We start from the raw sequence: 12,845 nt of genomic DNA, 5'->3' as shown, positions 1-12,845 counted from the left end.
TCAAAATTTGGGCGTCCCAGAAGAAAAGCGAAGTTTTTCGCTTTGGTGGCAAGTATTGGCCCACTAATAGGCACATTATGCGTGCGGGTTGTGATGAACCACTGGTAAAGCACCTCTTCCACATCAGCGTACAAAGGGTCTTTAACCCTTTTCCGCTGATCGGCATGGCCGCTGATAGCTCCTGCCTTCACAATCGCGGTGCTCCCGGTTTTCAAGATGGGGTTGATATCGTCGACAGGGCGAGCTCATACTTCTTTACGAGGGTGCTCACCTTGAAGCCACGTCGAGAGTCCTGCAAAATATCCATCTTCGTGTCAAGTGACACAGCTTTGCGCTTTGTCGGCGCCAACTTCGAGCTGGGTCACTGGGTTGTACCGTTGGTTGCACACTGCTTCGGTGGCGTCAGCCTGCTATCGCTAGAGAGAGAGACTGAGTGTGGGACGGGCGCCACCGTGCCGCTTTGCTTGTCGCTTTATTTTTTCTTTCTATCTTTCGGAGCAACTGCGACCGACGCACATTAAGCAGCTAGCGCCATCTTGTGGCGCGCTGCGCCTACTCAGGTACTCTCCGGTGCGCGGGCGGGGCAGGACGCGCTGTGCGGTAATCGCGGCAGATACGAACTTACGGAGGTAAACATCGCCTCGTCTCGACATCGTTCGTTTCAGGGAACTAAGCAATGCAAATGTTACGATTATTTGGCACGGAAAATGCCGTCCAGACGGCAAAATTTTTATCGTTATATTCGATATGCGGTGAATAACCTATAGTAATGTTTTTTTTCCCCATAGACCTAATGCATAGAATGACACTCTCATGTCGACCCATCGTTATAACCGATATATCGTTATATGTGGTATCGTTATAAGTGGACTGCACTGTATACCCATAACTGCATGGCTTATAATATATGATATGTGACAAATTTTGCTCATAAAATAACAACTATGCATTTACTTATTAAATTCAGGTTTGTTCGGCCATATCTGGCCTAAACAATGGGCAGCCTAATGTTTTTACAAGAAAATAAAGATTCATGCAGTAAAGGGTTAATGTGATGGTGTCTGCAGCTGCGAACTTAACCCATTAAATGGCGGTACTAGAAGCGCCCACAAGAAAACAAAATAATTTGGTGAATTTTCATGCGTAAGGCGAGTTGTACTTGGAAAACAAGTGTTATTCGATTTGTTCAACTCTTTCGTGAAATACAGCACATTCCCAAAAGGGAACAATGGCACAAAGTGTGTAGGCTGCACATTCTTTTCTTCTGAAAGTTGCGGAAACCTGTTGCGATCACTTGCGGTAAACACTTCGACAATGAATATGCAGAGGCACTGTGCACACTTGGCATGTCATTCTAATTTCTTCCTTCTTTATTCTTTTTTTTGTGTGTGTGCTCACGTGCGTGTGTGCGCACTGCCGGCCACGGCTTTGGTTGCCTAATGGCACCACATGATGACCACTGCCTCTCCTGCAGTGGAACGAGAGGGTTGCAATCGGGCCTGGTCGCTCTAGAAAAATCATCCACCTTCTAACACTTGTTTTTAACCCTTTCCCTACCGTAGAGAAGCTGAGCTCGTCCACACGGTCTGTACCGCTCCCACCGAAGATGAGCTGGGCTCGTCCACGCTGAAACAAGCGTTCGTGCACTGCCAGTCAAGCTACCTTGATGAATTTTGTTTAGCTCTTTCTGGCTTCAACAAATGGCACAGTAAAAAATAAAATATGCATTCAAAGCTTGGATTTTGGCCAAGTAACGTATCGATGCTGGCAAACACGATTTAAAAATGGCGTCCTCCTCTGTGCGTGTATATGCCATCATCAGCTCCGCTCCTGAAAAAAAATTTCGTTTGCTAAGATTTGTCGGACTCTGGCAGTGAAGAAATTCAATTTTCCTCCAAGCGTGGCAGCGCCAATACTGAGCAGCATATCTTCTCTGAGTCGTCGGATTCGGACAACGACAGCGTCTCAACGTGTTGGTAGTGGACAAGGTTTGTTTTCACGGCCGCACCTGGCATAAAAGTACAGCCTTGGTCAAAAAACTTTAACCCTCTGTGAACGGCCGAGGAGCGGCTGCGCTCCGTTATCGCGGCTATCGAGCATGCGCAGGACTATTCACAGTGTTGTTCCTTTAACCGATGATTACGATACTCGAAATCGTGAAATTTGAGCATATCGCGTTTGACAGCGGTCGCCAGAGACCCCCGCTTGCTCATCCAGCATACGCTGCAAACGGCAAGCTAGCCGGTCGGGTGGCTTCCGCTTCGCCACCGTTGCGTTCGCGCCGCACTCACCGCACTAGTTTCTCACGAGCGCTGTTATCAAACGATGCTTGAGAGTAAGAGACATGCTTCCCTCGCCCTCTTTATCCTCGACACAAGCAAGCAGCGGTGGCAGCGCCGCGATAGCGGAGTGCAGCTGCTTCCCAGCCATTCACAGCAGGTTTAAGTTTTTTGACCAAGACTGCACCTGTGACAGAGGACGGGAACTGTGCCCAATATTTTGAATTGTTTTTAATGAATGAACTAACAGATTTAATTCTCCGTGAAACCAACCGTTACATGTACCTGGTGCGAGGAATGTGGAGTAGCACTCTGCACTATTCCGTGCTTTGAAATGCACCACACCAAGTCTACAATTTATCCCTTGCTACAAGCATGAGCCCCGCTTGTCACAGTATTGTTTTTTTAATTTCCAAAGAGACATCTTGTGAAACGAAGACTACAGAAAGTCGGAGACTCTCCACTGTACATGCAGTAAAGTCAATTTTCTCTCCATACTTTCAAAAATTATTTTGCATGTATCTTACAAATAAAGTGCTTTTAAGGATATTTTTGGGTTGTTTCAAAATGCGTAAATTATTTTAAAAATCTGTATTTTTGTATAATTCTTGGCCAAAAAAGACGGCAGGGGAAGGGATAAATTGTAATTGGCCAAATTTTGGCTCACTTCCAAGTTCTATGTAGAGTGACCAAGCAGCGACACGCAGTGTTGGCAGCAACTTGCTCAGCAAAGGCCAATACCACTTCTTGCAGAGATTGCAGGGGCAATAGTCGCTAATAAATAGGCCAACAAGGTCAACGCCTCCCATATGCTTGTATTTTTGAATTACTTTCAGCTGTGCGATGTTCACCATTTTTCGCTTCTTCTGGCTGTAGCGGCTGGCGGTTGCTGCCAGTTGGATTGCGTTGTAATTTGTTGCAATGCAAACGCACTTATTGTTGTTCCACTTCACAGCGAGGATTTCACCATCACACATGTAATCAAAGGATCCTCTGTTTGGTTTGCAAAGTTCTTTTGAATCTTCTTCCAGGCACCTTTTCACTCGGTTCTCTCTAACGGCATTGGTTGCTCGAAACCCTGGCACTTTCAGCTCTTGTAGTAGAGAGTAAGATGTAAAGCAATTTAATTGTCCATGAATATGATGTGGTTTGTTGACACTTCTACACATTTCATTGCATTCATTACAATGTACATTCCTGGTGGCTCTATCACATTCTCCTTATCAGCTTTTCCTCAGTAAACATCAATGTGAAAGGGGTAACCTGATGACGTTGAGAAAACTTACAGCTTATAGCCAGAGCATATTGATTTTCCTTTTATAAATATTTTGCAGCTATGCCGACCAAAATACGGTACCATTTGCTCATCAACACTGAGGTTAGTTGAGAATATTCCAGACTGTTGGAGTGAAGCAATGACTAGTGGCAAAAGCTGCCGTATCTTCTGACACTTTCTCTCCTTTTTCTAGCATCGTACTATTTGTGGCATGAATGTACTTCTTGGTTTCATGAAATTTGGTGCGACTCATTGTATGCGATACAATTTGTACACTGAGATGATCAGCTTTTGACCAGTAAAGGTCTGTACGAGGAAGCTTGTAGTAGCCACTGAAAACTAAAGTTCCTACAAATTGACAAAGGTCTTCTCCATTCAGTTCAAAGCTATTCTCATTCTGCTGTTGCACATAGTGGTTCGATTTTTCAATTATCAGATCAATAATTTCCATTTTGAACAAGCGAGTGAAGATCTGAAATGGGTTTTTGTCCACTAATTCGGCATGAGGGATGCACAACGGCACTTCACTGTGCTGCCCACTGAGCTCCTGTACTTATTACGCTTCCACTTAAGCATCGCTGCGGCTTGCTGTTTCGCCTTGGAATGAGCTATTGCATTTTCATCATGTTCATTTTCCTCTGTATGTGAACTGTGCACCTCTACTTCACCTAAAACTTCATTTGGCAGTGCATCCACCTGCGCAATTTTGGCGTCCCCCTCTTCTTCGTCAGCGAGTACATTGTCCGCATTCCACGGAGGCAAAAGTACATCGACTTTTTCCAAAGAATCATCGTCGAGGACCATTTCCACAGCTTCCTCAAGGATCAAAACTTGTGGCGAGGCATCGGTTGGGTGAAACTGGTCATTCATCCACGTGGACACGAGCTACAGCATCAGCAGCGTGCCTGCTACCGTTTTGCACTATTGTTACCATTCGGGAACATTCTTGCTAGCGCGCCGATATTTACACGATAACTCTGCATAATTGAAATTGCACATAATATTGTAGTCTCTGACACATTAGAGAAAACAGTGGCAGTAAATGTTGGCAAAATAATTACGGGCAACTTACTACCTAGAAGCCTTCGTTTTCGCTCCTTGCAGACGAGACGGCTTGGCAGGAAACTGCCATCAAGTTGTAACCGCATGAACGAAATTCGTAACTACAATCGGGTGATTTGTTAATTCTGTATAATATTGTAAACATTTTTAATCGTGTTAAATTTCCATTTCAGTGAATTTGGAAAATATTTATGCTTGTGTCACATCCTAAAATTAAGCTGTGATTTGTTTCCAAATGGGAGCAATGGCACAAAATAGATTAAGTGTCCAATTTAGCTTCTTTTTGACCAGACTGCACAGATGCATTGCATTTATTTTCTTATATTATATTGTTAATTTAACATTGTTATTTTGAAGCCAAGAGTAAGATGTATACTGTAAAGGTTAACTGCAACGAAATTTTTGAGCGCATCAAAGCCTAGATTTAGACAAAGTAGATGTAAAGCAGCATCCATGCAAAATTTTATGCTTAAACTATGAGTGGATGCATCACAGAAAGCTCACAAAAATACATGTGACCAATGCCGAAACTATAAAAAAATGTCGCCGTTACTGCCTGCAATAAGGACGTAATAATTGCAATAATTGCAATAATAATGCAACGCTGAAAACGAGCAAAGTTTCTCTGCATGACTTCCGAGAAGTAGGCGACGCCCACGGCGTGCAGAAAATCTCGGACGTCATGGATTGTGATTTGCATTATATTCAGTAACCACCAGGTGCAAGCGTCATCTGCTTAAGTGCTATTTGAAAACTGTTAATAAGAAAATGAGAAGATTACGAGCCCTGCATCTTTGTCACTATTGCTTTGATAATAATATACTATAGTTATTTACAACCAATTTAGCCAAAGTGAAATTTTTTTGCAGCTGCCCTTTAAAAAGAAACAACTCGTGAAATGCTCAACTACGTTACAAATACATATCTTGACTGATTAACCCATTCATTCATTCACTGTTCTCATCTTTCTGCTCATAATGCCTGGAAAATGGATGCAGGAGTTTCAGCCATGGATGCACACAAGAATGAGAGCACCAGGTAAAATTTTTGCACTTGACAAATGCAAAATTCAGTTACCTCACTTTTACATAAAAGCTTCAATCCTTTCATCATTACACAGAATAAAGCTTGTCTCTCTCTTCCACACACTCCCAGACTTACTCTTTCTGGACTGTGCCATTAGCCACACGGCTTGTCATTATCACATGTTAAAAAATGGCTGCTCTGGAACTCACCACACACTGTCTTGCATTCCCTGGACCCGTTTTGCCACCTCCATCTTGGCCATTTTGTTCTGAATTACCAGAGACAAAAGAACAATTTAGTAACACCCTACCTGGCTCGTCTCCCATGGATATCAAACAAAAAGAATGTAAAACCAGAAAACAAAGGATAAAACAAAATAATGGGGGCCACACTTGCAGAACTTTTGTACAATGGCACTGCATGTCCAGCTGGCAGACACACGTGCACCAGTCAATGATACGGCCCATAAAGGACATTGCGACAATAACCAAGGTGTTAGGAGTCTACAAACTAGACTTGGGTAAAGAGAATTTTTGTGAACCTTATCCCACATGCAAAAAGAAAGCTGTTAAATTGAAATCTGGTTAGACAAGTACTGTAGAGTCGCACGCCTGAAAGTTAGATGCATGCACTATGCATTTCAGGTACATGATAAAACAATTCAGCTTTTCTTGTTACTTTTAATGAACAAATACAGTGGTCATTTACTGCACAATCAGGTTTACGAGGCAACATCAAGAGTCAATCAGCATAAACTGCTGCAAGAAAATTTGTATATGTGGAATAAATCAAACATTGTACTTTAACATCTTATTAGGTGTCCAGTTACTGCATACTTTCTAAGCACTGGTGTAAAATAAACTTCTACTATAACTTGGAGACCTTTCTTCACTGCTCCCCCCCCTCTCTTTTTAACCCCAATAACACACACTCAAAAAAATGTTGTTCTCCCACTTTCTTTTTCATGCTTATCTCCCTATCTTTTGTTAAATACTTAAAATTATTGTCTTTTGTTAAATAGGTACTTAAAATTATCATGATGACTGTCTTCTACTTTAAATGATGTGAATCAATGAGGTGAGATTATTCAAAAGCAACAACCAATGTTGCAACTCCCATTGTTCAACCCCTATCAGCTAATGGAGGCTTTGATCATTCACAAACAAATGCTGGAGCACTCGGTACATAGGAGCAAAAAAGAAGGTTAGTATTGTGCAGGTAAGTATCCGAAACTTCGTAAGAATTCAGAACAGTCAGCCTGGCTAGTAGGCTGACATATATTTTAGAACAAGAACAATGCAACTAAAATGACAAAAAAAAAGTGGCATTACAACTGGACAAGGCAGGCAGGCAGCCACTTTCTACACTCCCAATATGGGATGACTTTAGTGGGGCAGCTCAGTAGTAGGTAGCCTTTGCCCCTGCCCTATCCAACAAGTACACCTCTCTAAGATTTTAATATGAGGGCTGATGCAGAAATAAGGTTCCCATCAATTTTAGAAATAGACAATGTTGTTTATTCTGATAGAAATTTACATCATTGGAAAGATGAAACTTTGCTCTATTTTTCTACATAATCGTCATCTTTTTCTATGTATATTTGTAGACTGCGCTCCGATTTCTGTATCCCAATGTCATAGAACTCCGCCACCAACCCGTTTAGGAAGCGTTTCACCTCTTCTTTGACTTCATCGTCGCTCTGGATGCGTTGGCCCCTCAAATTTTCCTTTAACTTGGGGAACAAGTGATAATCACTAGGCACGAGGTCTGGACTGTACGGTGGGTGGGGCATGACAGTCCACCCAAAGTTTGTCAAAAGTTTCTGGATTTGACAGGAGACGTGAGGTCGGGCATTGTCACAAAGCAGCGTTACACCGGTTGCCAGTCATCCTCACCGGCGGTTCTGGATAGCTCGCCTGAGTTTTTTTTTTTTATATATATTATTATACCTCAAAGGTCCCTGAACAGGACATTACATGAGGGGTGGGCACGTTGAAAAAACGGCGTGTCAGGTTAGGTAATGCGACTCGAAAGATGGTCTTCGATGGCAGCTTTGAAACGAGAAATATCAGTGATGAGGGCGATGTCAGAAGGAAGGGTATTCCATTCACGGGCTGTGTATAGAAAAAAAGAATTTTGATACATAGTGGAATGGGCGCGTGGTAGATACACAGCATTAGGATGTGTGTGGCGGGAAAAACGATGGGCTGGAATGATGACCTGGTTACCTGTGGGCTGTAAATGAAAGAACCTAAAAAATAAAAGAAGACGAGCACTTTTGCGGTGGGAGGCGAGCGAGGGAAGACACAACCTGGATTTTAAGGCTGAAACACTTGTGTTATAGGAGTAGTCAGAAAGAATGAATCTGGCCGCTCAGTTCTGAACCGCTTCAATGGTGTTAATCATATTAACCTGATGGTTGTCATAAATAGCACAAGCATATTCTAGTTTAGTTCGGATTAAGGTTTTATATGCTAGTAGTTTGACTGAGGGAGATGCTGATAACAAGTTACGGCGTAGATAACCTAGTAATCGGTTGCAGGAATTAGTTAACTGATTTATATGATGGGTCCAAGATAAGTCACTAGATATATGCACACCTAGGTATTTAAATGTTTCACACTGTGTTAAAGTGCAGTTGTTAAGGGAGTAGGACAGTACTACATAATTACGACGTCGATGAAAGCACACGTGGGAACACTTACTGATATTGAGGGACATGTACCATTTGCTGCACCATGCCTTAGTGTTGCACAATAACCGAGTTGATTCTTGTCCCATGTTCCATGAAATCGATGAGCAGCATTCCCTTAAAATCCCAAAAAGCACTGGCCATGACTTTGCCAGCAGAAGCAGTCTGTTTGAACTTCTTGCGACTGGTCACTCTGGGTGACGCCCCTGTTTGGATTTTTGTTTCGTTTTAGGAGTGAAATGAAACACCCACGTTTCGTCTCCCATAACAATGGAGTCCAACAATCCTTCCTCATCTTCTTGACACTTGTGAAGAAACTGGCGAGCACAGTCAAGGTGTTTCTCCTTGTGGTCCGATGTCAATAGCCGCGGTACCCATCGAGCACAACACTTATGATACCCCAATTTTTTTGTCAAAGCTCTTTCCACTGTACTGTAAGAACTCCCAGGAATCTGAGCAACAAGTTTACGGACGGTGATCCTCCTGTTTTGAAGCACTTCGCGTTGGACCATCTCGATAACCGCCTTCAAAATCGACGATCTTCCACTCCATTCTTCATTGTGGATTTCCTTCCAACCGGCACCAAGCTCCCTGCACCACTTTCGGACATGTTGAATGGAGATACACTTGCCGCCATACACCTCTGTCAACTGACAATGAATATCCACGGGTGGAGTCCCTTTGGCGTGCAAAAAGCGAATTACGGAACAAATCTTGCACTCGGCAGGATCCACAATGGAAATCTCCACATCGGACAGCTGCTGAGCCAAGAATGAGCGGCGCAATGAAGCGCGGCCGGGGGAATAAAGAGTGGGGGAACAGCCGCGTGCAGCAGTGTTGCCGGATTTCACCTCGCACCTTCCTGTGTGGCTGGAGCTCTTTGGGAACCTTATTTCTGCATCAACCCTTGTATCCTCGAGGGAGCATCGACCGACATGACAGTCAGCGCAGTGTCATTGAGCGCATCTGCAAAAGTAGCAAGAGTAGGTGCATGCATGCAAATGTCCTCCTGCCGGAACATCATCTGCTAGGCTATTCCATTCAGCATGGCATAGCCCCTACTGCTTATGAGTTTAACGACAGTCAAACACAGCAAATGGGAGTTACGTGGCACGTGCATAAAAACATGCGTGGGTGCATTTGTGCTTGCAGTGGAAGTGGAAGGGACTACATCAAGCACAATGAAATAGCTTATCAGACGATGCTTCGACAGGAGGATGCTCTGTGCCACATGCGTCTACTTTCGCTACTTTCGCAGATGTGCTCTGTGACACGGCACTGATCATCGCATTGGTCAATGCTCCCACAAGATTATTAAAAAATTTGGAGAGCTGTACTTTTAACACCCCTGCCGAAATGGGCCCCCAGAAAAAAAAAATGAGTCATGGTGATGAGCTTCTGCCAAATGATATCAATGAAAAGATTAAAGTTGAACAGCTTAAAATACTGAATATTATATTATTATGCAAAATATTAACTGGAAAAACACCTCTTAAATGAATAATTGAAACATAATTAGAAAGCAAAGAGCCTGCTAAGTCATAGCACGCCAACAAAGCCTTCTGCCAAAATAAGAAGCCATTAAATTTATAATGATTAAGGCCCACTGCACTACATCCAGAACTACATATGTGCAGTACTCAAACCATCTATGCATTCACAACTGACATGCATTCACATCTTAAGCAGGCACACAACCTATTTCAATAAGGGCACAGTTAATTGCGTTCCACTGTTCTCATACATTTCTGTGACATGATGCATGCTCTGCAAGCCTCCTGATTTGCTGTCCTACTTTGTCATGTACCATTTTAGTGCCACATGCGTGCAAAGCTGATCTTTGCATTATGAAACTTACTTGGTAAAAACCTGATTCAACAGCAAGTTTTCAAGCCATACATCAAAGCAGCTACAAGACCTCCTCTGTAACAGCAAACATTTTAATCATGCCAGTGGTGTTTTAGGCTGCTTCCCAACTATGTTACAGCTTTCAAGCCATTACATCAAACAGAACCTGCAACACCCCTTAGGAAACTTATGCAGCACTGACAGACCGCCACATCGCAGCAATTCTGAAAATGTGGGATGTCGCACACTAAGGCTATAGTGATTGGTTAAGAATATTATGCACACTTGATGTTTGTATACTATCACAAGCACTGTGCAAGAAGAACATAATTAGGTCTTACAGCCATCATTTAGTGCACACTACACAAAACAATCTATAAAAAGCAAGTTTTACTAGAGATGACACTTAGGACACTCACTATTTCCATCCCTATTATCAGGTGTAGTCTAAAATGGCTCTCACACGGGCGTATCCTTTGGGCAAGCAGACAGCAACAGGCTTGCATTGACATGAGCGGTTTTCGTTCGCATCTGCCCTTAAAACACATCTATAGTTAGAGTGCAGAGCCAGCTGTTACAGCTGTGTATTTGCTCTACACTTTGCATACCTCTTCTCAGGCTCCGGTTCGACAGCTGTTACAGCTGTGTATTTGCTCTACTCTTTGCATACCTCTACTCAGGCTCCGGTTCAACAACACTAAAAAGCCATAATGCCATTTCCGACAATTTTCTACTTCCAAAATCACGCAAAATTTGCTGAGTCAGTTTAACGCAACTTGTTTTAGCACTCATGCTTCTTGGCAGTGTATTCTCACATTTACACATCAAGTATTGCCGACCAATTTGAGTTTGCTCACTGAGCACGTTTGGCCATCATGGCACACCAACTACCTCTACAGGTCCACGACGTTGTGCTTTGCTGCATGGCGAATGTGATTGAAAGTGCAAAATGTGATAGTTGAAGCTGCCAAAAATTGAGCTGAGGATAACCTGTCATTTCCTGGCATCTTCTTGGAACTTATTAGTTGAATAACATATTTGCATGCACCAAATTTTCATTACCATTTTAAAATTAGCACTTTCACATAAACAGAACCAGAGCAAAAACACCAGTCTTAAAAAGTTGTTGCAGTGCCTCTTCAAGGAAGCTACAAATCATATTTTGTGTAAATGAGAAGGTATTTATCAAACAAGTGGTGTTTTAAGTTGCATATAGGCTCAGACACTGCTCTCAGGAACTTTTAAAGAGGAATTAGCATCAAAATTTTGGATTTCTTTTTTTTTTTTTCTTGTTTCTCTTGTCATGATAGAAACGTCATAGGATGAACACAACAGCGCAACCCTGGTACAACACATGTGCAGGAGCTGCAGCATGTTTCTTGTTGATTACAGCATTTACATGATACAGGTCGTACAATACAGGACCACAACTGCTTACCAACCAGACACTGTACAGAATATGCAACCACCAAAGACCTGTAATAAAATTTCCAAGCAGTACTATCCGAAGCTTTTGCTGTCACCATTGTTAAATGTTACCTGCTTTGGTGCACACTGACATGAACACAAAATGCTGACATTTTGTTTTCTTTTCCTAATGTTTTAGCTGCAAAGTAGCTTAAAAATTAAATTATGGGGTTTTATGTGCCAAAAACATGATTTGATTATGAGGCACGCTGTAGTGGGGGAATCCGGAAATTTGGGCCACCTGGGGTTCTTTAACGTGCACCTAAATCTAAGTACACGGGTGTTTTCGCATTTCGCAAGACACAGATTGCAAACACTTGATGTTGCCAATAGCAGCCACTTAAAGGGGTACTGGCATAACATTTCTTTACTTTTCATTTTTTGTGTTAAAGGTACTGCACCTCAAAAACCTAGAAATAATACTGACAAGTCACCAAGTGCCCTAAATAATTTACTCCAATAAGTTTTCTTCATACAAGTTTTGGTTTCGTTTCCCAGGAGGTGCACAGTAGTGAACAAAGAGCTATGATAATTTGCATTTTGGGTGCACCGAGTTAAGAGCTCAGAAAGTTTGATGCTGCGTCATGCAAAACCGCTATCCTTGGGCAATAGCCTCTTGAACACCTATTGCCATATTATATTATTTAAACCACATAGCTCACCCATCGTGCATGCAACTTGCGTATTCCAAGAATTTATGCATTACAAGAAAACCGGATACATCAACCAGTATATGAAAGTATGTGTGCACTGGAGAGAGAGATTTTAGTGATAATTGGAGAATGTAGCCAAGGCTTGGCATGCTAGTGCATGTTTAATCTGTCATAAGAGATAAAAGAAAGAGAGAAAAGAAAGAGAGAAAAGAAAAGGCATACAGACGTACATCCACTCACACACAAACTTGTAAAGATAGGCAATAGTGAGCACCATCAAATGAACAAAGTGGAAAGTGGAGCTTTATGGCACGCACCGTTATTAAACAAAATGTTATGCATCCCTGTCCCTCTGGCTGCAGAAGCACACACCCTGTTTGACATTATAGAAAAAAATTGCAGCAACTAATAGCTTAGAAATGTTGGTAATAAATTGGTAATGAATTTTTCACTGAAAACCACAACAGCACATCGTTTTGTTCCCTACTGTATGTGTCGTGATGTCATGACGTAGGATGTTGCGATGGTTTCACACTTGCTCC

At 42.4% G+C, this 12,845-nt stretch overlaps 1 protein-coding gene across 4 annotated transcripts in view; it reads right to left on the bottom strand.

Moving 5' to 3' along the window:
* Positions 1-12,845, bottom strand: part of Kyat (Kynurenine aminotransferase) — a 123,603-nt gene that overhangs the window by 103,263 nt on the left and 7,495 nt on the right. For 3 of the 4 annotated variants that reach the window (XM_055063001.2, XM_050194587.3, XM_050194588.3), the window contains one exon: positions 5,853-5,911. In XM_055063001.2, coding sequence (XP_054918976.2) covers positions 5,853-5,911 — 59 coding nt within the window. Of the gene's footprint in view, positions 1-5,852; positions 5,912-10,193; positions 10,219-12,845 lie in introns of those variants that run through there. The other variant, XM_055063002.2, reaches the window with a different exon arrangement.

The sequence above is a fragment of the Dermacentor andersoni genome, chromosome 1, assembly GCF_023375885.2.
Source record: "Dermacentor andersoni chromosome 1, qqDerAnde1_hic_scaffold, whole genome shotgun sequence".
Taxonomy (NCBI): domain Eukaryota; kingdom Metazoa; phylum Arthropoda; class Arachnida; order Ixodida; family Ixodidae; genus Dermacentor; species Dermacentor andersoni.
Note: the sequence above shows the minus strand (reverse complement) of the source record. Positions and strands in the feature narration are given on the sequence as shown.